Here is a 26,234-nt window from a genome sequence, read left to right on the forward strand (position 1 = left end):
CTGGCAGACTCTGTCTCTTTCGAAGAGACGAAGGCCTCAGTTTTAGCTCTTAGAAAGTTCCATTGGCAGCTCCTCAATGAGCAGAATGTGTCAACAGCTGTCCTGTAACTGATTCTAGGAATTTAGAATTGCTTCTTAGGGTTAGCCCTGGAACAGGATGAAAATTCCGGAGTTGTCCCCACTTACCTATTCATTTGGCGCTGAGCTTGTTTAGCTGTCCTGTGAGAGAAAGGCTTTTCTCAGAAATGGCATATGCTGTAAGAATTAATCACTCCACCAACAGGCATTTATTAGTTCCTACTTTATTAGTGTTCAGCACTGTGAACAATACAAATACATGTATTCTCCAGCTCTTAAGATGCAATTCAGGAAACCAGTTCATTTGCGACTCCGACAACTTGGCTTTGTTTTAGGGAACACAAGTATACGAGTAAATTTAGACTGAATCTAAATTTCTCCTCTTCTGCAGAACCAGTCAAGGATTTTATGAAGGTCTACCTCATTTCTAAGGCTAAACTCTGGGGGGAGATTGGGGCTGGGGCAGAGGAAGAGGGAGCAGGGAGAATACAGAGGTTGACTTATGTTTCTTGAATACGTTTTTTTTGTTTTTTTTTCTCTGAAAAGAGGACTGGGGCCCTGGCTATGGGCATTTGCCTTCATGTAGTTGAGTGAGAAGGAGAGCGCTGTTGAAATGTCTTAAAAGGAGTCCTGTAGAACTGGGTCATGGTAGTGGGGGGAGGAAGCATTCAGGAACTAGAGGAGTGATGTGTTTCCTCGGTGTTGAATCATTCCTTCTTTTTAACCCCATTTTCCAGGGATAGACCAGAGAGCACACATTGGTACAGCTAAGAGCTCCTGACACATGAAATTCCTGACAGATAAACCCCTCTGGAACAGTAGTGGGAGTAGCGATATCATGAAGGGAGGTGGATGGTCACAGAGGGGGAAGGGGAAGAAAGGGAGAACCCATCACAAGGTTGGATATATAGCCCACCCCCACCCTGAAGGTGACAAATAACAGAAATGTGGGTGAAGGGAGACAATGGACAGTGTAAGATACAAAATAATAACAATATATAATTGATGAAGGACACATGAAGGTGGGAGGATGGGGGAAGGCGGGGAAAAAAGCAGAGCTGATACCAAGGGTTCAAGTAGAAAAAATGTTTTGGAAATGATGATGGCAACATAAGTACAAATATACTTGATAAAATTGATTTATGAAATGTTATGAGCCCCCAATAAAATGATTTAAAACAAATTAATTTAGTTAAATAAAGGAAAAGAGTCCTGTGACCAGGCCAGGCACTCAATCGGCTGCCACTCTAACAGGAGTGGTTTGAAAATAAATATTCATTTCCCCTTATCTTTTCATTTCAGGAGTATTTCATGTCAACTATTAATATGCAAGATCATGAATGTGCTAAATTCCTGACACCGAATTCATTCTGACTTATAGGGACCCTATTGAACATAGTTGAATGACCCTGTGGGCACTGGAAACTGTAACTCTTTGTGGGAGTATGAAGTCACATCTTTCTTCTGTGGAGCGTCTGGTGGTGGTGGCCCACCTGGTAGTTGGGGAGCAGCCAACCTCATAGCTGCCACACCACCAGGGCTCCTGTTAATAGGCTTCGCCTCCCCTAAAGGATGTCTAGTGGCTTTTGCACTACTAGTAGATAGGAGTTTCCTCATCCCACATTGCAGGGGTAGCATGTATTCACCTAACAAATATTTCCTGACCTCCCATATATTTGGCACAGTTGTAAACACCAGGGGTTGGTCAGGAAACGACAAAAAATCCTTGCTCTCGTGGGGTGGGAGACAGACAACAGTTAAGATAGTAAGTGTGTTCATGACGGTGTTGTTGTGGAAAAGCAGAGCGGGGGATCGGACATGTCAGAGCTGTCGCCTTTCTTGGAGTCTCCTAAGGTACCAAAGCCCAAACACAAATTAATGTCTCAGTAAATTATCCTGGCATATACTTAACTAACAAAGGCATTGAGTTCTACTTATCAATAAACCCAGCCAATTGTTTGGAGGGAAAAACCAAAACTTTTGTTCACCCTTTGCCTTTCCATAGGAGCCCTGATGGTGTAGTGGTTCTTCATTGGACTGAGATCTGGGTCATGTGGTCGGCAGTTTAAAAACACTAGCAGCTCTGCAGAAGAAAAACTGGGGAAGTCTTGGAAACCCACGGGGAGGGGTTGGGGCACGGGCCCCTGTGAGTCAGTATTGACTCAATGGCAGTGAGTGTCATTAGATTGGATCAGCAGGATACTTCAGGATAATCCCCTTATGGCAAAATCCTTCACTTAATCATATCAGTATAGCCCCTTTTGACATGAAAGATAACTTGACAGGTTTGGGGAACCAGGACATGTACATCTTAAGGGGTCACTATTGTATCTACTAGAGACAAGCTAACCTGAATAACCTTTTGCAGGTCAGAGAATGGGGGTTCATTGCACCCTCATCTATTTCCAGACTAATCCCAACTCACGGAGTTTCCATTTGTTGTTACAGATTAGAACTGAGCCATTGCAATATCGCTTGACGGTAATCTTTGCGGAAGCAGATCACTAGGGCACTCTTCTGTGCTTCTAGGTGGGCTCCACTGGACAACCTGTAGATTAGTAAACCCCCAAGCCCAGATTTTCTGCCGTCAAGTAGATTCTGACCCACGGAGAACCCGTAGGGCAGAGTAGAACAGCTACTTTTGATTTCTGAAACTTTAAATCTTTACAAGAACAAATGGCCTTACCTTTTTCTATAGAGCAGCAGTTCTCAACCTGTGGGTTGTGATCCCTTTGGATTGTATTAATAGTTCACAATATATAATTACCTATTGTTTTGTGATGTATCACTAGGTTTTAATTATGTTCAATTAGTAACAATGAAAATAGATCCTGTATATCAGATATGTACATTATGATTCATAACAGTAGCAAAATTAGTTATGAAGTAGCAGTGGAAATAGTTTTATGGTTGGGGGTCACCACAACATGAGGAACTGTATTAAAGGGTCGCAACATTAGGAAAGTTGAGAGCCACTGCTGTAGAGTAACTGGTGTATTAGAACCATTGACCTTGCAGTTAGCAGTTTAAATGCATAGCCCACCATGCCACAGCTAGCAGTCTAAAACACAGACAAGTTGCACTTTGCAGGGACCTTGTACTGCCAGATTAAGCCATGTCAAATTTTTAAAGGCTTTGAGCCCTAGTAGCACTGGTAAGCATCGGGCTCCTTCCTTCCAGATCAGTGGTTCAAACTCACCACTTGCTTCGCGGGAGAAAGATGCTCCCTTTAAGAATCACAGCCTTAGAAACCCTGCAAGGCATCACAGTGAATTGAAATCAACTTGATGGCTGTGACTTTGGCTATTTGGGTAGGTTTTAGCCTACATACAACTTGAAATGTAGAAATAGAATGGCATTTATTCTCAGCGAATTAAGAATTGTATCTTGTTGAAGAAAAATGGATGTATATATTTAAAATGCATGTGGCAATATAGGACAGCTAGAAAAATAAAAGGATGACATACATAATCATATATAAAAGCCATCCAGTCTGGTAGTCTCGAGGCCAATAATAGGTAGAAGTTACCACATTGGGGCAGTCCATTTGACTTTGATGGACATTCAGGAACATGCTGAGATCCAGGGCCAGTACATGCCTTCTTTTCTTTCTTTTCTTTTTTAAAATCATTTTATTGGGGACTCTTACAGCTCTTATACCAACCCATCCATCAATTGTATCAAGCACATTTGTACATATGTCGCCACCATTATTTTCTAAATATTTACTTTCTATTTGAGCCCTTGGTATCAGTTCCTCTTTTTCCCTCCTTCCTCCCCCCTGCCCTGACCCCTTGGATAAGTTATAAATTATTATTTTCATATCTTACACCGATCGCCATCTCCTTTCCCCTGTGGTTTCTGTTGTTTATCCCCATGTGTGTGTGTGTGTGATTAGTGATTATGTGCAATTCATTGCTATCAATCCCCTATTCCTCCCTCTTCTCACCTTCCCCCTTGCCTCCTGGTATCACTACTCCCATTTCTGTTCCTGGATTCCATGTGTCAAGAGCTCTTACCTCTTATCTGTAGCTGTGTACATGCTCAGCTCTAGCCAGAACTGAAAGGTAGGTAGGACTGGGGTTATGATAGTGGGCAGGGAGGAAGCCTCAAAGAACCAGAGAAATACTGTGTTTCTTCAGTGCTTTACTGTGCCCTGATTGACCCATCCTCTCCTTATAACCCTTCCGTGAGGGGATGTCTCACTGTCTACAGATGGGTTTGGGTCTCTCTCTCTGCTCTGACCCCCTTTGTTCTCAAAACTATGTTTTTTGTTTGTTTGTTTGCTTTGGGTCTTCTGGGGCCTGTGACCTGATTGTCAACACCTCATGATCCCACAGGCTGGTGTGCTTCTTCCATAGGGTCTTGTTGCTTCTCTGCTAGATAGCTACTTGTTTAATTTCAAGCATGTAAGGCCCCAGATGCTATATCTTTTGATAGCTGGGCACCATCCGCTGTCTTTGCCACATTTGCTTATGCACTCATTTGTCTTCAGCGATCGATCATTCACAGTAGGGAGTACCATAGAACAATGTCTGTTGTTCGCCAGTCTATCCTTGTTTCTATATAGCTAAGAGTCAGTCTACAGAATTCATTTCAGCATTCACATGCATCCAATTGCTTACACTTTTCACATATCCTTATAACCAGAAACTAGTGCTTTCTGGGGAACACTGACCAGAACTCCTCAAGGAACTTGATTTCACTTTGATTCAAGCCCTATCCTGATCTTAACTACTTTTAAGAAAGCTAAACATGGAAGCAAGTACTTTGGGGTGAAAAGTGGGGTGGTGGAACATGAACGAGAATGGGCAGGTAAGCTTTGCAATATGTAGGGTGTTATTAAAAACATAAAGGTGCCCTGGTGCCATGGAGCAGTCCTGGTGGCATAGTGGTTAGGTGTTGGGCTGCTACCTGAAAAGTCGGTGATTTGAAACCACCAGCTGTGGGAGAGAGAACAGCAGCAACAGCAGCAGTTACATGAACTCCCATTCAGTTATCATCTTGGAAACGCCCAGGGGCGGTTCTACCCTATCCTATAGGGTTTCCATGAGGCAGCACCAACTCAGTGGCAGTGACCTTGAGTTTTGGTGGTAATGTGGGTTTGGCACTGGGTTGCTAAGCCCAAGGTCAGTGAGGTAGTTTAAGTTTATTGTGCCAACCTGGCCGATAAACATATGTGGGGTTAATTGAAGGGTAGAGGAATAAATGACTCAGTGAGCCTCACCTTTCTAGTTCTCCGTTTTCTTGTTTTCTGATGGTCAGACCAGGATGCAGCTGCCTTATACAGTTCCCTGCTTCAGCTGGCAAGGCTCATTTCCTGCTAGACATCCCTGAGGAGAAGCCACATGGACCTATCCCAATGCAGCCCTGGCTGCTGGAGCAGCCGTGTGAAGACCCCTGCCAGCGTTGAGATCTTTACACATTCACTGATTCAGCTTTCCTCCTGCAGTCGGCTTCATTCTGTGTGTTTTGTGGGCTGGAGGAAGACTTTGTGAATTTGTGTCGGACATATGGGTCAATGTTGGACTTGTGGGCTTGGGCAGCACTGGGTTGGGATGTTTTCTGGATGCGCACTTACCCTTTATATAAAACTCTCTTATACATATGAGTTTCTGTGGATTTATTTCTCTAAAATTCCCAGACTAACATAGTCAGCCATTCAAACCTACCAGCTCCTCAGAGAGAAAGATGAAACTGGGTACTCCTGTAAAGATTTAAAAAACAAAAACCACAAGGCCAGAGTAGAACTGTGTGTTTCCCAGGCTATACATATTTGTGGGAACAAACAGCCTCATCTTTCTCCTGCGGAGCTACTAGTGGGTTCTAACTGCAGACCTTATGGTTAGCAGCTCAACTAATAACCGACTGCACCACCAGGGGCTTTTCTGTGAAGATTTACAGTCTCAGAAACCCTCTGTAAGGTCGTTCAAGGACCAGAGGTTTTGTGTGCTGTTTGTTTGTTTTATTGGCTTATTCAAAAATATGCCTATACCAAACAGTACATTCCAGAGAGGACTCTAGATGATTAAAATGATAAACCTGACTTGAATGGTTAAAACCTTGTCAGTTGATCCCCCTACGATGCATGCTGAGCCTGATCTGGTTTTCAACATTTTCTGTGTTTTTCTTATTGGGGTTTATATTAGATTTTCTTTGGGAGTAACCTTCTTAAATTTTTGTTATATATTTTCGGTATATGAAACCCAGGATTGATAAGAATTCCTGAGAAGGAGGGGCAGGGTACAGTGCAGGAGGGTGAGGGGGTGGGGGTAAAGGGAGCTCATATCAAGGAGTTCAAGAAGGAAGCGAATGTTTTGGAACCGATTGTAGTAGCAATTGTACAATACTGTTTGATGTGATTGAACTATGGAATGATATGATATCTGTTTAGCTCCCAATGAAATGTTTTTATGTGGGGGGGCAGAAATATGCCTACCTTTTTGCTTAGAGAAACTAGAAAAAGGAAATAATCTGTCCCATTGTTCGATACGAAGTATTGAGTGCAGACGGAGCTGTTAGTGCTGGGCTTCTTCACTGTCTCACGAGGGAGGTAATTTCTGTGCAAAAGAAGTCACATCCTCTTGATATATGAAAACAGTAAGATTCATGTAAACCCTCTGAACATTTGCCTTTTCAGAGTTCTCTTCCCTCAGCTATTTCACCTTGTTCTTACAAAAACTTGGACAGAGGCCAGGGCATTTATAAAAACAGAGACATCAGTTTTCCATTTTCTTCTCACCTAACTTGGTCACAGGCTTTGTGGGAGTTTATATCAGAACAAGCTATCTTAATTTTCAAACCAACCCTCTTTCTACTTAAGTATGTCGATTTAAAAAAATCCAAGTAACTCAAGAGTCAAGAGCAGATTTTAATGACTTCAGACATGTCAAAGCTTTAACACAAATTCTCACTTACAATCTATATTTAGCATCAGTGGACTGTAATTTGGAGGTGGGAAGAATAAGCAAAGGGCAAAGGGCATATCATGCAGTAGTATATAAAAACATTATGAGAGCTTTAAAATGCAGTATTACGTAGAGACCTAGGAAAGATCTCGGAAAGACACACTCGTTTGCTGCTGTCCTCCTGTAGGGAGAGCCAAATGACACAGTTTCTGGCAAACAATGAATATAAGGATCTCATGAGGAAATGTAGAGACCACCTCTCAGCTTAAACTGTCCAACATGTCCCGAAGTGAGTCCATTCTCATCCATATGAGAGGTCCCACCAGAAAGCAAGGAAGGGAACTACATGAAGTGACTTCAATGTGGGGTGCTAGTCCTGGTCTAGATGATTCTTTTCCTTAATCTGTTTGGCCGAACTCGTTTTATTTACTAACAGTCAACACACTGTTCAGGCTCAGAATTATTTTTTGGATTACTCATAAGTATTTATATAGGTTGAAAATTGTTTTTTTAAAATATGTAAGTCAGTCCAGAAGTCCATACAAAACTTCTTGGTGGTTTTCCTGGTCAGTATTCAGTAAGTGCCAATTTTGAATCTTTCAAAATATACATGAAAATAATATGATCTGTCTTTAAACCTACTTACTCCTACCTCTTGGAATATTTCTCTAGCTAAATTACATATGGACAGATAAAAATCTCCTTGAAAAAAATTCTCCCTAAATTCAGTCTTTTTTTTTTTCCTTTCCTGGTGATGTTTGGGGCAGTTGTGAAGAATATATCTAGTTAAACAGAAGAAAATGGCTTCTGTTTTGGAATAATACCTTAATCTGTGGTGAAGGAGGTCTAGTTTTTATCCAGGGAATGCCTGTCCAGTCTGCCCACTGCCACCATGCAAGGAGCACAAAGCGATCTTCAGGTCTTTATTCACCATAGTGGAATGTGTTTCTTAGGAATTCTACTCAGAATGTTTGCATACTGGGAACATCAGGTAGCAATCAGCTTTCCCTAACCTAACAATAAAATACAAATGGAGAAATGCTCACAGCAGTTCATGCCCCTCTGTCTCCCCATTACCACCTGGAAGCATGGCTGAACCCAGAGCAGGTCCTGAGGGTCCTCAGGGGTCTCAGTATCAAGAGTCTGTGCAGTAACTTCGAGGTTCTTCTCTGATTAGCTGTGTCTTCTCATTTGCATTTGTAGGCTGGAGCACGATGGGAAAGTCCACGTCTGAAAACAAGCAAAGCAGAGCAATGAACCGCTCTTATGGGCACACGTCATTGAATGGGACACGTGGTAGGTATTTTTGTTGAAATAGAGTGGCAAAACAATTCAATTAACGAGACATTGAGGATGCTGTACAGTGAAGAGAGAGGAAACGATGTCTTTAGTCTTCACTCAAGTTTATCAGGTATAGAATTAAGCATTTCCCTTGAAAGGACTTGCTGAACCTGTTGAATTTGAACTTGTGAGTTTGGAGCCAAGGTCACCAGATCGGGTTGTACAGACTGTGCTCCACACAACTCTAGTGGGCACCATTCCTATAGACTGTTCAATTCTGACTCATGGTGACAGAGGAGAACTGACCCATATGACTCTCCAGGTTGTAATATTTACAGAATAATAGCACCAGATCCTTTTTTATTTTTTGCAGAGCTGCTGGAGGAGTTTGAACTATGAACCTTCTGATTAACAGGCAAACATTTAACCATCTGAGCCACAGGGGCTCCTTTCATATAAACTACAGTGTTTTATATGTGTCTTCTGGTCTCCTCTACTAAAGTCCAAGATAGCAGAAACCATGTCTTTTCCCCTCTAGCTCCTAGAACAGTGTCAGACAAATATTAAGTACTCGATAAATGTTTACAGTTATGAAACAAATGTCTACAGTTAGAAGTTAAAAATCAGACTCTATTATTTTGTAAAGTCACTGGTCTGTTAACTTTGCTCACTGAAGCTTGGCAGCCAAAATTCAGAAAAATTTGGATCTACTTTAGACACCTTTTTGGGAGGCTCACCTGTCCTGCCACCCTGGCCCAAAATCTTAATGGTGTTTGATTGATATTTACATATGAATATCATATCAATTGAAAGAAAAAGTTTTGGGATCAGTTGCAAGCATTAGTTTCCATGAATTATTTTTAGAAATTGGTTACTTTTAACTGAGGGAAGAGATAGGAAAAATATTCAGTGGGAAATTATGAAAAGTAGAAGGACAACTTTAATCTCTTAGGACTTTTTCATGGACAGTAAGATGTGATGAATGCTGAACAGCAAATGTAATAAATGGCTCACTATTTTGGCGAAGAGCAAGAGTCTAATTACAAGCCATATGGCCTCATCAGCTCAGTGGCTGTTAATTTTTTGGGATTTTTCCAGGTGCGTGGCAAGAGCACTTAAGCTATCGACAGATTTTTCTTTGTACCGAATCTTACATTTTTAGATACAAGGTCAAGACTATAAATTTTCTTCCTTTAATACTTTATTACCTCCAAAAAAGAAAAAGTAAAAAATGGGGGACATGACTTTACAATATTAAGAACTAACTATAATGCCCTGAGGGTTTTTGCTGGATTTCAGTTCATTGCTATTCGACTTGAGAGAAACAAACTGAATTTAGCTATCATAATGTTTGTTTATTTGCTGCAGTGTTCAGTGTTAACTAGATTCCTTTTGAACTGTTGGCATCTACCTTGTTACATGGACACACACACACACACACACACACATACACACACAAATATACATGGAGTTCCTCAGGATAGGTTTCTATCTCAAGATGGTATATAAAGCCCTTTTGGCAGAATTCTGATTTTATTTTAACCTTCTGCAAGCAAGGGAATACAGCATCTAAATTACTTTGTTTTCAATATACCACCCAAAATTTCACATGGTAGAATTTCTAATTTTTGAACATTTGAAAGTAGAAGAGATGTCCTAGTAGTATTTGTTACCTTATCTTTCTAGTTTAAATTACTCAAAAACAAAATAATTGGGGAAGGAGTCCCTTCAAGGCACAAGTTCTGCTCCACTTGATCCTGATGGAATGGAACCCCCTTGCGGTTCTGAGAATCCCATTGGCATATGTTTTTACTTTAAGACAGAGATGACTCTCGGTTTATAAGTTCTTTAGTTTCTACTGGATATTAATAATGCCACTTTAAAAATCTCCTTTCCTTTTAAGGGTAGCATCTATATTATATCATTTGACATAGTTAAATACAGTAGTCCAACCATCTCTTTCCCCTCTGCTACTTAACCCCACTCTAGATCACCACTCCTGAACAGAGATCGGTACTATGTCGCAGCACCAAAGGTTAGGTCCCTTAGGTTTTAGCTGGTGTCAAGGAATAGGCATGTTTGAAATATATACATAATATAGGAATCTATAAGGATCCCTGGTAGCTTAGTAGTTACATGTTGGGCTGATAACAGTAAGATCAGCACTTTGAAACCACCAGCTGCTCTGCAGCTTTGTACTCCCATCAAGAGTTACACTTGGAAACCGACACGCGCAGTTCTACCTACAGGAATCCACCTGATGCCCCGAGCCGGAATCAACTGATGGCAGTGATTTTATTTGGTTTCTAAGAATGAATCGATATACCTATATATACCCACACACACAGTGTGTGCATGAACTGCGGGTCACTGAAGACCCCAAGTCCTCTTCAGTTTCAGTTTTCTCTCTTTGTAGCCACTCAGACCAACATTTATATCTGATGAGTAAGGAATCTGTAGAAGAAATTTTTTCATGGTGTAGTTTAAATTTTATTTTATATAAAAAAATTTTTCGGGTTAAACCCTCTTTTTTTTGGGGGGGGTCTCCACCTTCCGTGCCCTCTCCCTGTTCCCACGTCTGTCTCAAGCCTCTTCCAAGTCAGCAAAGTCTTGCCTAGTGGAGTATAAACCACATATCTTCTCCTTTGTTTTTCTTCTAAGAATGTATACTTTTAAAGATTTAAAATTATAATTCAAAGCATGTAAAATCTTTTTCTAATGGTTTGATATAAGTCAATGGGTAAGAGGATTTTATATTTGGAATTTAGATCATCATAAATTAAGAGCTAACTATAATGCCCTATAACTTGCATTGAAAGTGTCTAGTCACTGAATTCAAATCAGAAATCGAGTCTTCTAATGGCTGCCTATTCTTTCCTCTTCTGTATTCATTTAGTATGGCACAAGAAGACAGCAATGTGCGGAGTAGTTCTATTCTGGAGAGAAGATTGCTGCATGTTAGTTTCATCGTACTTTGTATCTTGACACTATTGCATAGACGTTATAGGGCACTGTAGTTAGCTCTTCACTGATGATGATCTAAATTCCAAATATAAAATCCAAAATCTACAGAAAATTATAACATCTTAACAAGAAAAATACAAATAACCCCACTGGTAAAAAGTCAACAAGCTTGAAATTTAGCATTTATAGCGTCGTGAATTGTGCCTCCCTCCCCTCCCTGCCGTCACCACCACCCATAGATGTGTTCCAGTTCTAACCCCTGGACCTATGAATGTAATCCCATTCGGGAACAAGGTTTTCTTTTTCAGGTTGACAAGGCCATATCTGTGTAGGGTGTCTTTAGGATTCTTTATTTTAAAAAAGATTAGACATAGAAGACGGGCTGACCTACAGTGAAGGGCATGCCACAAAGCTCACCGAAGAACCGAGGAGCGCCAGGCATAGACGGACACCAGGATCTTCTCCCAGAGGAAACAAGGAGAAAGACCTCTTCCACCCCCACCCCGCCCCCCGCCCCCGGGCTGCTAAGTTCAGACGTTGAGCCACCTAAACTGTGAAGAAATGGTTTCTCTTCTATAAAGCCACCCATTTAGATTATTTCTTTACAGCTACAGCAAGAAACTCCACACAGGGGAAAATCTAAATAGTACTACTTACATAATTTGCAGCGCCCAGTGCAAAGTGAAAATATGATATGCTATATTAGAAAAGTATTCACCATTTGAGGGTGATGCTGTGACAGGGCAGTACATCAAATACTGGATGTCCTTGCCAGTGAATCAGACAAGAAAAAAATGAAAAAAATCACATTTTTTCCCTAAAGAAATAACACAAAGTAGGAGGTCTTTCACTCACAGACCTTAAAACCTACTCTAGAGCCTCAGTACTCAAAACATCTTGGTCCTGATGAGATGACAGATATAAAAACAAATGCATTAGAAATGAAAACCCAAAATGAGGAGCTGATACCAAGGGTTCAAGTAGAAAGAAAATGTTTTGAGAACAATGAGGGCAACAGACGTACAAATGTGCTGGACACAATGCATGTATGTATGGATTGTGATAAGAGCTGTACAACCCCCCCAATAAAATGATTTTTAAAAAGAAAGAAATGAAAACCCAGAAATGCAACCAAGTACCGACAGATTCCTAATTTTGGATAAAGAACTGAAACCATGAAATGGGCAAGGCACAGTCTTTTCAACAAATGCTGCTGGGAAAACTGGATCTTCACCTGCAAAAGAATGAAATAAGACCCATACCTCACAGTGGTATACAAAAACAAGCTCAAAGTGGAACAAAGACCTAAATATAAATCACACAATTATTAAGACCATCAATAAAAATATAGGGACAAACTTAAGGGCCATAATACAAGGCATAAACACACTATCAAATACAATGCAAAATATTCATACTATAGAAGATAAAGAACTGGGACCTACTAAAAATATAACATTTATGCACAATAAAAGACTTCACCAAAAGGGTCAACAGGATGGGGTGGGGGGGAAATCACTAATAATACATCAGATAAAGGAGTAATCTCCAAAAATCTACAGAAAACTATAACATCTTAACCAGAAATATACAAATAATCCAGTAAAAAATGGTCACAAAACATGAATAGACAATTTACCAAAGATGATGTGCAGGTGGCCAGTAACCATATGAAGAAGTGTTTAATTAATAGTGTAATTATAGAACTTCCATATGGAAAGGAGTCAAAGCGATAACAAGATACAACACATTTTTCTATACCTATGATAAAGGTAAACTTCAGGGTGACTGCCAAGAAAATTAATAATTCTCACCAAAACAAAGAGAAGCAATTGACTTAGAAAACATGAAATTAGCAACAAATGATATGAAAAGAAAATTCGTGAAAAACTCAGCAGAGAAAATTAAATGCTATGAAGGAATTGTTAGCACACACCCCCTAATCAAATGACAGCAGTAAACTCATAGCTATTGATAATCACAATGAGTGCAAATTATTGATTGATTTAGAAAATAAGTCTTTTTAATTCTGTATGTAGCATTGATAAGTATAAAAGAAATTACTTGTCATGAAATAAGTCAGAATAATTTCTGAATTAATATCACTTGGAAAAATATGGTTTCTATTATTTGCACATTTCTGCATAAAGCTTTAAAATCCCCAGCAACCTCCACCATAGCAAACACATGGACACAACCTAAAACCCCAACTATAGAGGAATGGATAGACAAGCTCTAGTAAATTCATACTATAGAATTTTATACATTAATAGAAAAAAATGTTAAGTTTCTTAAACACTTCAGGACATAGACAAAACAAAAGAACTTTATGTTTAGCAAACTCAGTCAATTTTAGAAAGATAAATATTCAATATCCCATTGTTATAAACAAAAATAAAGAAGGAGAAATGTAGTTTATACACCAAAAACAAGACTTTGATGACCATGAATGAGGGGGTCAGGGACGAGGTGGCAAAAGGGGGAAGGGAGGAATGGGAGAGGGGGAGACAATAAATAAATGAAATAAAAATTGCTTCATGAAAAATAAACAAAAACCCTCCAGATTCCTTACCCCTCAGATCTAAATATTGGTCTTTGTGGCTTAAACGGAGGGAAAGAAAGTGAAGTGTGTTTGGAGTCATCAGTGACATATAAGTTCATTTCCAACAGATGGGGGAAAAAGAACTAAAACTACCCAATCCTCAGACACTGTGATCATCTACATCAGAATTCTCAGAGTCTACAAACATCTGTGCTATAAGTGAGCCTAGCAAAGACACAGATCAAGTCCACCACACACACACACACACACACACACACACACAAAATCAATTACAATTGCTTGCAATGAACAATTGGAAAATAAAAACTTTAAATAAATTTTTTAAACAATGCTATTAAGAATATTTTTAAAATTAGATACTTAGATACATTTAGCAAAGGATATACTAGGCCTGGATGCTGAAAATTGAAAAGCACTCATGAAAGAAATCAAATGAGACCTAAATAAATAGAGAAACATACTATATTAATGGATTAGAAGATTAAAGGTGTCAATTTTTTGCTGAAAGACTGGCAATTTTAATAAAAACCCAATAAAAATCAGCAGGATTTTTCTGAATCTCTGAGCTATTGTAAAATGCGTATGGAATGTCAAAGAACTAGATTACCCTCCCCCCGAATTAAGGATTAAGCTGAGGACCCACGTCCTGGTTTTAAGATGTAATTTATGACAGAAATCAGAACAGTGTGACAGCAGTGAACAGTCAGACATATAAGTTAATGGAACCTAGTAAGAGTGTGTGGAAACAGAGTCATACAATATGGCCAACTGATTTTGACAAAGTCCAAAGTCAATTCAATGAAAATAAGGTAGTCTTTTCAACAAAAGATTTTGGAACAATTGACCATTCACAGTTACTGAAAAATGAACTTCTCCATAAAGTTCATGCCTTATGTAAAATTTAACATACAACCTATCATAGATAAAAATGTGCAACATAAAACGATAAAAATTTTGGAAGAAAATGGAATAAATCTTCATGATATGGGGCTAGCATGGTTAGACAAGACATGATACCAAAAGCAAAACTCATTTTTTAAAAACTGGTAAATTTGTTTTCAGCAAAATCTTTGCTCTACATAAAAGCAAAAAATGCAGAACAATACATAGAAATAATAGCATATTTTCAAACAAACAAGCACTATTTATTTATTATTGTGTGTGGTCAACTCAATTCTAATTCATGGTGGCCCTATGAGAAGAGATCTGCCCCCTAGAATATTCTTTATTAAAGCACATGTCCATCAGTTGATTGTACTGTGGTGACTTGTGCATCGCTGTGCTGCTGGAGCATCACTGGCATTTTAAATACCAGCAGAGTCACCCGGGTAGACAAGGTTCAGTGCAGCTTCCAGATTAAGACGGACTTGGAAGAAGGGCCGAGTGATCTACCACTTAAAAACCTGGCCAGTGAAAACCTTATAAAAAGCAGTGGCTCATTGCCTGATAACAGTACTGGAAGAACCCCTCAGGTTCAAAATCACTAAAAGCTGCCCTTCTGCTTAACCAAGCTCCATGTCCTTTTCTCTCTTAATAACATGACCAAAGCACCTGAATGCAAGTCTCACCATGCTTCCTTCTAAGGAGCATTCTGGCTGTACTTCTAGGGCAGATCTGTTTGTGCTTTTGGCAGTCCAGGTAATTCCAATGCATCTATTCTCCAGTCTCCCTTCTTCAATGTCCAACTTTCACATACATATGAGGTGATTGAAAATATCATGGCTTGGGTCAGGTGCACCTCAGCCTTCAACATGACATCCTTGCTCTTCAATACATTCAAGAGATCTTGTACAGCAGATTTACCCAATGCAATGTGTCATTCCTCTTGTTTTTCCATTTGATTCATTTTTTGACTGCTGCTTTCATGAGCATTGATTCTGGATTCAAGCAAGATGAAATTCTTGAGAACTTTAATCTTTCTATCATTTATGATGGCATTATATATGGTTCAGTTGTGAGATCTTGTTTCTGCCCCCCCCCCCCCGCCCCATTGAGTTGTAGTCTATCTTGATGTCTGCAATACTTTGTCTTCATCAGCAAGTGCTTCAAGTCTGCCTCACTTTCAGCAAGTAAGGTTGTGTCATCTGGATACCAAAGGTTGTTAATAAGTTTACCTCCAATCCTGATGCTGCATTCTTCTTCACATAATGCAGTTTCTAGGAGTATTTGCCCTGCATAGAGTGAATAAAGATGGTGAGAGGCTACAACCCTGACACACACCTCCCTCTCCTGCTTTTGAACCACGCAGTATGCCCTTGATCTGTGAGAGGACTTGTCTCTTGGCCTTTCCAAAGGTTCTGCACGAGCATAATGAAGTGTTGGAATTCCCATTCTGCTCAGTGTTATCCAAGTTTCTTAGGATTCCCACAGATGAATCCCTCGGTGTACTCAATCAAACACTAATAAACTTTTCCTGATATTCCTTCCTTTTTACCAAGATCAACATGGTGTCATCATTGATATTCCTTGTTCCATATTTTCATCTAAATCCAGTATGAGTTTCCGGAAGCTTCTGGTGGAGGGAGTGCTGCGCACTTTTGTAGAATTATCTTAAGTAATATTTTACTCGCATGTGATATTAATGATATTGCTCTGTAAGTTCCACATCTGTTATATCAACTTGCTTTGGAATGGGTTCAAAAATGTATCTGTTCCCATTGGTTGGCCAAGTAGCTGTCTTCTAAATTTCTTGGCATAAGTGAGTGAGTGCTTCCAGTGCTGCATCAGAAATAAACAAGATAGGAATTTTCCTGAATTTGACAGCAGTACCTTAAAATTTACAAGACATTGCAAGTAATGAGTTGTGAAGCTGAAAGAACCTTTTAAAATTTTTCAAAAATAATTAACCATGCCAGAGGAAAGAGAATTATTTTTTCTTTTCTCCCTATAGAAAATGTTTTTGTAAAATCACTGTTAATGACAAGATAATGACTATGCAGCCACAAAACATAAGGGAAAATATTACACAGACTTCCCAAGCAGCTAATTAGATGATTGCAGGTTTTTCTAGGTTTTGTGGTGTTTTTGAATTTTTCAGTTTTTGAGTTTTCTGTGAGTTCTTTTTCTAACTCAAGTACTCACTTTCAGATCTCACATTAGACAAATTTGGGGGCTCACACTACTGAAGTATATCCTGCATAGGAATTGTTTGGTATTTACAAATAGCAGAATGGGATTTTTCTGTAGGTTACTGATTCGGAGTAACACAGACCAATGGGAGCTGCTGTTACTTCATCTAGACTGACCTCTGATGGAATTGGAAGCTCTGCAGGGTCAGAACTGAGAACAGCGAGAGACACATCGATTTATCACCAGTTCACGGTAGGAAGGAAACCTGCGTCGAATTTGGCATCTAGTAGGAATATCTGTTCCAGGACAAAAATCTTCTGCAAAGAACTTAACACAGGATCTACTTACATGACCTACAGGAGCTTTTATCTAGTTGTGAAAAGAAAAGAGATTCTTTCAGGAGATGTGAATAACTGGATTTGGGATATGTGGGCTTGCATCACTCCATTCTGATTTCTCTCATATAAAGGGAAAGTCAAGATACAATTAACAATGAAGATAACGACAGTCTCCTATTTCACTTGGCCCTATTCAGACCAAGTACTGAACAAGGCTGATAGATGTAGGGCCTACAGAAAATGGAGCCAAGGACCCCTAATGATCTCTGACCGTTTATCTTTCTAACAAGAGCAGATGGGAATATTCTAGAATCATCATTCTCAAGCACATTATTCCTAGGTCCCTGGGTTTTGTAGAGTTTTTCATGCATCTGTTTCTGGTTAATCCATTTACTAAGGCTCCTGCTTGCTTGCCCTTGGTGGTATTTATGTTCACATTAAAAGAGAAGTTTGCCTTCTTCTATTCTACATAAAAGAAGAAACTTGTCATTGTGTTTGCCATGGACCACAACTCAGCTCCAGTTATGGTTGTTAGGTGCCCTGAGTCCGTTCCAATTCATAGCAACCTTATCCTGCCAACGTTTAGGTCTGAGCCCATTGTTGCGACCATCCTATCCATCCATCTTGTTGAGGGCCCTCCTCTTTTTTGCTGACCTGCTAGTGTACCAAGCAGAATGCCCTTTTCCAAGGACGAATCCCTCCTAATAACATGTCCCAAGTACATGAGACGATGTCTCACCGTCTTTGATTCCAAGGAGCAATAGGCTGTACCTCTTCCCAAACATACTTGTATTATTGATTTTTCTCACTCAGCAGGCCATGACACTTACAGTTTTCTTCAACACTGGAATTCACATGTGTAGATCCATCACCAGTCTTCCTGATGCACTGTCCAGCCTTCGCACGCATAGGAGACGATGGAAAATAACAGGGCTTGGATCAGGTGTACCACCGCCCTCAAGCACTTTATGAAGTCTTTTGTAGCAGATTTGTCCAATACAATGGCTTCAAGATGTCCAGTCTGTGTTCTGGACGGGTCACTCAGTGGTTCGAGGGGCAGATCACAGGGTACGGGAAACCCCACTGTCCTCGCAAACCTCAACCTGAAAGGGTTTGAGGTTCAGTGCAACTCACACAAGCAAATTCCTCCCTTCCAGGCAGAATCCACGTGAAGGATAACTGCATAGTTTTAGCACACAGGTGCTGGTGCTTCGTGTCATGAGCTTTCTATTTTATTGTGTTCAGAAGAACCCAAGAATGGAACAGCCCAGGGAAATGCCCTGTTCCAGATCTTGGCAGTTCTGACAACAATGGGCCACTTGGTAATTGGGTTTCCAGTGTCAAGACATTCTTTGGTTTGGTTGTCCAGGGTTCTGCGGGGTTTGGCCACATAGATCTTAATTCAACATCCTGATGCATTCTACACAGCAAAATGCCCAGTGTGGTTACGGCTACAAGAGAGGACAGGAACAATGACAAGTCTGACCCCAGAGGCCACTCCTGAGAGCAGGTGTTGTGAATTCTGTGAGGTTCCATCTTTCTTTACCTTTTATTTTTCTTTACCGATTCCAGGTAGAATGGACTTTAGTTAACACTTTAACAAGGTTCAAGGAATACCTTATGGCCCTGCATATACACAGATACATACATGGAGGTAGCTTAGCACCACCAATCATTGCATTTAAGTGAGGCAATCCCTAAAGTGTGTGGATTTAGTCCAAAAAACCAAACCAAAACAAACAAAGAAGCTGAGTTTCAAGGGAAGGAGGAGCACCTTTCTCACCAAAATTAATTGTTAAGGAATCACACAGAAGGTAAGTCAAGAGCTGATGACATTATGTGATGCTTAGGCTGCTCTGATTCAGCATCCCTGTAAGGTGCCTTTGCGTTGATTTTTAACTCATAGTGACCCCCTTCGACAGAATAGAATGCCCCATGGGATTTTTAAGAGTATAATCTTTACAGGAGCGGATGACGGGTCTTTCTTCCGTGGTGGATTCAAATTGCCAACCTTTCTGTTGGTAGTTTAACCTTTGTACCACCAAGGTCTCTGGGTTCCACAGAGACCCTAAAGTAACAGGGTGAAATGCTTTTCCTGAGAGAAAGTGTATGACCCCCATCCTCCCTGAACCCAGCACGCACTCTCTTTTAATTCAATGGACTCTTTACCTGTGATTTCTTTTCAATAAGTATCAGATTCCGCTTTTTTTCTATACCTGGTAAAGGCATGTTTCTTTTTGTCCTCCCTAAAACACAATCCCAAAGCTGACAGTCTATGGGATTCCCCTCATTTGGTTATTGGTTCTCTTGCCCTTGAATGATAACCATCTCCATGGGCGTTGGGACTTGACCGGGCCTATGGAGGAATGCCTACTGGGTTTGTTTCATGTCACTCCCACCTTTTTCCATGTCGGTCCTGATCTGTTCCTCAAGGTCCTCCGGAGACACATAGAAGTCCTCTGGCGGCATCGACGTCTTGGGCCGGCACCGTCCGCAGCAGCAGTTGCAACAGCAGCACAGGCAGCAGCAAAAATAGCAGCCGGTCAGGAGGCCAATGATAACAAACAGGGTCTGGGGGAAAACAGAGGCAGAGAAAAATGGGGTCAGGGAAAGGGGTGGAGGAGAAATATAGAAACTGAGTCAGTTGGCATGCCCCACCCCCCAAAATAAAACAAAACAAAGTTCAGATGTCCATAGCTCTCCCTTAGAGAGCATATTCCCCAGCATCCTTATTCCATGCCAGGAGCAAACCTTTTCATTTCCTTCGAAACAAGGGCCTCATAAAAGGGTTGTCTAACATGTTAAATGCAGAGGAAGCCCAAGGGTACAACATTTTCGTCTGTATTCTTAAGCTACTGTGATCATTCTTAAGAACACAAAATGAAAACAAGCAAACAACCCCCCCTGCAAATCCATTGAGTTGAACAAGCTTCCCTGCCCAAAGGAACCAACTCATTCGCACCATGGATGAGTTCCTGCCACCCCCGTTCCTCTGATTCACCAACTCCTGTCGTGTTACTCAGTAACTCTTACATCTAGCCTGGTCAATTGGGCTTTAGAAAAGATCCTCCTGTCTCTGGGCTGGACACTTCAGCAGTCTCCAACCTGGCCTCTGGCCTCCGCCGTTGCCTCTCTCAAATTCACCTTGCATGTTCTCAGTGGAGTGAACTTTCTGAAACGCCCCTTCCTCTTAAAAACCAGGCAGTGGCTCCTGTTTCTAAGGTCCAGCACCTGCCACAACGCACAAGATTTTGGTGACTTAGCCTTCCACACACACACACACACACCCTCTCCAGGCCACCAGTTTTATTTTCTGTGGCTTCATCTGCCTAGATGGCCCTCTCCCACCCCCCCTAACAAACTACTGAAGGTAAAACAAAGAGGCAGCTGCTTCAAGCCCACCAGGCTCATAGGCTGTGGCTGACAGGTTGCTGTTGTAGGTACCACTGAGCTGATTTCAATGTAGAGTGATCCCGTTGTGACAGTGTCAAACTGTCCTATAGGGGGCTCTCTAGGCTACCGCCTTATTTGGAGCTGATCAACAGATCTTTGTCCCACATAGCTGCCGGCTGGGTCCCAACTACCAAACTTGTAAGCAGCAGGGCACATATTCCTTATGTCGTCAGAGACCCACTAATATTAACACAAAACAGACCCCTTGCTGTTAAGTCATGGGTGACATGGGCGGGTGGCGTTTGTTGCCTCTGACACCTCTAATCGCATGGCAGTCACTCTGCGTTTTCACTGTCTTGGGTGACTTGGTTCAAAAGCGCCGCTGGAAGATGCTCCTTCTCATTAACTGTTCTGTCCTGCGCTCGGCTCCTGAGCCGTAGACCCAAATGCCGCTCCCTTTTATATCCACTTAATGCCCTGCTGCTTTTTATCAGGCAATTCCTACCCTATTCCCTTCAATGAGTGTGTCTCTTAACAACCCCAACTAGATTCTCAGCTCATGGCATGAAGTAACCTCAGCATGAGCAGCTCCCAGGGTGGGGCAGAAAGGCTGAGCACTTGACGCCCAGTGGAGAAACTGGAACCCACCCAGTGGGCCTCAGAAGACAAGCTGGAGATCTGCCTTACCTCTTTCTGTTCCCACCTGCCTGGTTAGTAGGCTGAGATGCTGAGACCTTTGTCAATGTAACTGATCTTTTTTAAGCACAAGCTTTTTGTTTTGTTGATTTTTTTTCTATTGTAATCCTACTGTCAATTTTGTTATTGGCTCTGCTTTTTTGTTATTCCCTTCCTCCTGCTTGTTTGGAGCTAATTTAGAAACATTTTTTGGTGGTACACTGATTCATTCAGGTAAGTTATATATCTTAAGTTCTCACTATAATGGTTCATGCAATTGGGCGTGGGCATAAGCAGAAAGACAAGGTGTATGTTTTTGGTAGCTTCCCCCACCCCCAAAACATATTCATATCAGGAATTATTTTGAATCTCTTTTACACTCACTCTCAAACTCAAACTCAATGCCATTGAGTGGACTCTGTCTCAAAGCAACTCCATAGGGCAGGGTAGAACCACCACTGTGGGCTCCCAAGCCTGTAACTGTGGACAGGAGTAGAAAGCAGTGTCTTTCTCACATGGAGCAGCTGGTGGTTTCAAACAGCTAGTCTTGTGGTTAGCAGTCCACTGAGTAACCACTATACCACAAGAGCGCTTTTTTGCTTGAACCCACGAGTGGACGTCTTCTGCTAGTTAGTCTGTATGAATTTGGATCAATTTTGTTTACATCCTGGACAAAAAAAGAACAAACAAACAATCTCTTGTAATGTTTTTGTGGCCTCGCCCCAATATGTCCTCAGCTGTTGGTACTCTATTTGGACCTTCCCATGGGAAGAACATTGTACCTGGTGGTTAGATTCCCAGGCACGTCCACAATAGCCTGTCCTGTGATGGGAATATTCTATCCACCACCATAAATAACAATGCAATCTGTGCACTCTCAGTCTAAGTCCCAGCTGGGCTTGGCAGGAATGGTCTCCACTCCAGGTCGTCAACAACTGAGACAAGAGGCGAAAGGGACAATCACAGAAGGACTCCAGCTAACCCCCCCTTTCCCCCCAGAAAACAAAAGAGAGTTCTGGTGCCTGGAAAAGGTCCATGAGGCTTTTTAGGTTCCAAACTCTCTTTTCATGCTCCTGTTCAAAAAAAAAAAAAAAAAAGAAAATTCTCTCTTTTCCTACATAAATGAAACTCTTCAGTTTCACAAGATTTTAATGGAAGAACAAAGCAATCAGAATACTATTGAGTATAAAACCTTCCATTTGAGATATTTATTATTAATGACAATACATATGACTGTGGAGCGAAGTGTCTGCCAAACATGCTGATGGGCCATATACCTAGTGCATATGAAAGCAGACCTTCATCAGAAGACAAAGATATCAAAGCTCTAACACAAATCTGAAGCTGTCTCCAAACATTCTGTTCCGAGGGATTAAGAAACAAAACAACCTTCACTGTCCAAAAGTTGGTGCTTTGTGCCTGAGGTCCTTTACAAAGTTGTTGTTAGGACAGACGTCCATTGTCTCTGTGTTTCTCCAGTTTCCTGTCCTCTGCTGCTTCATTCTCACCTTCCCTCCCTCATTTCCTTCTCTGTGACATCACAGCTTGTGACCCAATTAACAGGCATTAACCCAAGGACGTTTATTGCTCGGGTAGCCTATGCTATAGATAGTTAAGGACATGGCTAAATTTATTCTATGTTCGTTTATTATTTATTAAGTGGTTGTCACACTAATGAATTATTTTTGGTCTGGAGCAGTGAGTCCGTTTTTAATGAGTCATTATGAAGGCAGGGAGAGTCATCTGAATTAACCTGAAGCTTGAACTTCAAGTATAATTAACATCTCGAGGTATTTTAAGCCATGCTGTGTTCCGTAACTATTAGACGAACGAGAGCAGACTCTGCAAATGACATCTGTAGAGGGAAACGTGGCCTCCTTTTCTTTGCACGTGTGTAGTAGTAATAAAGATAGACTGTATTAGAGGCAGCAAAGAGGGAGAGCCCCTTCGCAAGCTGGGCTATCACAGTGGCGGCAACATCGGGCTCAAACGTAGCGATTGTGGAGATGTGCCTTGACTAGGCAGTGTTCCGTGCTCTTGTACATAAGGTCACCGTGAGTGGGCACCCACTCAACCACACCTAGTAACAACAACAAATATTTGAGATGGGGCCGAACAGAGTAAATACTTCCATGGTTTCCAAGGAAATTGGTTTTTGAAAACCAGCCAACCAGCCTGACTCACCTTGGCCCACCAACTTGACAGCAGGAAGTAGGCATTCACGTTTTCATCTCCAAACTGCTCGGCCACGTAGAGGCCCAGAGACCCGTACTTGTCATAAATGCTTCTCTTCGACATGTCAGTGAGTATTGTGTGGGCATTATTGATCTCCTTAAACTTTTCAGCTGCTGTTGGGTCATCTGGATTCTTGTCCGGATGATGTCTCAGAGCCAATTTTCTTTTAAAATGAAAAGCGAGAGCAAGAGAGAGAGTGAGGAAAAGTGATTGGGAAAGCGTTATGGAGCTATTTTAGAGAGGCATCACTCACTTGCACAGCCTTCATTAATTAATATTAATTTTAATCATTTTATTGGGGGCTCATACAACTCTTATCCCAATCCAAACATACATCAATTGTGTAAAGTACATTTGTACATTTTTTGCCATCATCATTCTCAAAACATTTGCTCTCCATGTAAGTCCCTGGCATCAGCTCCTCATTTTCCCCTTCCGTCATGAGTCCTTGGTAATTTATAAATTATTATTTTGCTATACCTTACACTGTCTGATGCCTCCCTTCACCCACTTTTCTGTTGTCCAACCCCCAGGGAGGAGTTTAGATGTAGATCTTTGTAATCGGTTCCTCCTTTCTACCCCACCCTACCTCTACCCTCCTGGTGAGAGGAAGCATTTAGGAACTAGAGGAAAGTTGTAAGTTGTCTGTTTCATCGTTGCTACCCTGTACCCTGACTGGTTCATATCCTCCCTGCAACCCTCTTCCATAAGGGGAACACATCCTTTATTTTCGTTCAAATACTGGGCAATGGTAAGCTCCATAGATGGATAACTAAGGAACTGCACTTTCATTAAATGATAGTACTTGTTTCTAACATGCAGGTGCAATAGCAAGGTTTTGCTCCTCACATCCTGAGAGTGATTTTCCACAGAGAGATTGTTGGTGGCAAATACGTGCCATTTATCATCTTTGTCAGGAAGCTGCATTGACCTTGCAGCAGGAGCCAACTAGAAGATGATCGACACAATACACGGAGGCCTCTGGCACTCGTGTGTCAGCGTTTCATTTAGAACCTTAAGGTAAAGTGGAGATGGTACTTTCTAGAATTAAGAAAACATAGTGTTCTAAATGACCCCTCATCGGTCAGTTTGTCATACTGTAGTGGTGCTTGCCAAAAGACACCAGGGGATAACGGTGGAATGCATCACCAATTGCTCATATGAAAACTGTCTTATTATTTTGCCCATGGAATTATATTTCCTTTTCTCCTTCCTTTCTTTCTTTTTGAAGTGAACTTGTAAGTCCATTTTAGTAAGACTCGTCCTCCTTTCGTTAGCCAGCATGGAGGTAAGAAAGCTGACGGGGTTTTTGAGAAGCATAGTGTACATAATTAGACAGCCCATCCCAATCCACGAAAGCAGTAAGAATATCCTGTAATACCCCTCTCATCCCCCCTTCCCCTTTACCTTTCCATGTTCCCTCCTCCATCCCTGGTCTCCTAGTCGTCTTCAAAATCGGATCTTTTGGTATAAAAACCATGTTTTAAAAATTCTTTTCTTATATTAATGGTGTCATTAAATGTTTATCTTTATAAGATTGACTAAGCACGCTACACCTAATGTTCTCTGGTTTTGTCCATGTCTTGCGGTGGACACCCATCCCATGAAATCATTCAGGCTTGCAGTTTTTCTTCAGTTCCCTCACCAGAGTGAATTTCTTCCTTAGTGAATTTCTTACCCCAGGCCTTGCCCATTTCATTATACTACTCGACTTTCTCTTCGCAAGCTGCCCTGTGAACATTTCTGTTTATTTTTTACTTCGGCATTTCTTGCATTTGCTTTAGCTGCTCTACCTTCAAGAACAAGTTTCTGTTTCTTCTGAGATCCATTTTGGTCTTTTCTTGCTTGCTTGCCTTTTAGCCGACCCTTTGCTTTGTTGGAATAGATGGTTGTTTCCGGTGCTTTCTTCATGCATGCTGTTCTTGCTATCATCCCACAGCTCTCGGGGTCTTCTGTTGTTAGTGTTCAGTGTGTCAAATCTGTTCATGGGTGCTCTCTAAATTCTGAACAAAATGTTCAAGGGGAGCTTGAGAGGATAGAGTATTATAACGACATGTGCATTGTCTGTATCTAGAGTCCAAAAAGAAGAATGCTTAGTGTAGCTCATGATGAAACCACTGAAGAATAAGTTCAAGTCCTTAGTTACTATATAAGGGGAAAGAGATTCAACAATGCAAGAAGTATCAAAAGAAGATGGATTCCGTCCATAGAGTTACAGGACCATAAAGTATTGATCAACCTTCAAACATGTCCACAAGGATCAAGAACTGAAGATATCGAAGGAAGATGTCCATTCTGCACTGACGGTATTAGTAAAAACCCAGGCTCCAAGAATTGACAGAATACTAATTGACATGTTTCAACAGCCTGATTAAAATGCTGGAAATACTCATTCATCTATGCCAAGAATTTTGAAAGATAGCCAGCTGGCCAACCAACTGGAAGAGATCTATATGTGTGTCCTTTCCAAAGAAAGGTAACCCAACAGATTATGAAAATGATAGGGCAACATAATTAAATTCACATGCAAGTCAATTTTTTCAGCATGTAATATAAACTGGCTGAAGGAGCACATCAACAGGAAAGTGTCTAATTCAGAAGAGAATGCGGCACAGTGGGTACAGTGACCTCAGATGGATTTTGGCTGAAAGCAGAGAACACCAAAAAGATGTTTGTGTTCTACTGTCTAGACAAAGGCATTAACCAGTTTGAATCCTAGGAAACGATGGT

General features: G+C 41.0%; 1 protein-coding gene and 1 long non-coding RNA gene across 2 annotated transcripts in view; one reads left to right on the forward strand and one right to left on the reverse strand.

Moving 5' to 3' along the window:
• The window catches only part of LOC142448107 (uncharacterized), a 42,742-nt gene that overhangs the window by 10,746 nt on the left and 5,762 nt on the right, over nucleotides 1–26,234 (forward strand). The window contains exon 2 of the long non-coding RNA XR_012784503.1: nucleotides 8,190–8,282. This is a non-coding gene — a long non-coding RNA (uncharacterized LOC142448107). The remainder of the gene's footprint in view (nucleotides 1–8,189; nucleotides 8,283–26,234) is intronic.
• Nucleotides 8,122–26,234, reverse strand: part of DNAJC5B (DnaJ heat shock protein family (Hsp40) member C5 beta) — a 48,292-nt gene continuing 30,179 nt past the window's right edge. Inside the window, exons 2-4 of the mRNA XM_075549625.1 lie at nucleotides 23,454–23,667; nucleotides 19,601–19,772; nucleotides 8,122–8,216 (exon numbers count right to left, since the gene is read on the reverse strand). Coding sequence (XP_075405740.1) covers nucleotides 8,122–8,216; nucleotides 19,601–19,772; nucleotides 23,454–23,667 — 481 coding nt within the window. The remainder of the gene's footprint in view (nucleotides 8,217–19,600; nucleotides 19,773–23,453; nucleotides 23,668–26,234) is intronic.

Source organism: Tenrec ecaudatus, chromosome 5 (genome assembly GCF_050624435.1).
Source record: "Tenrec ecaudatus isolate mTenEca1 chromosome 5, mTenEca1.hap1, whole genome shotgun sequence".
Classification (NCBI taxonomy): Eukaryota; Metazoa; Chordata; class Mammalia; order Afrosoricida; family Tenrecidae; genus Tenrec; species Tenrec ecaudatus.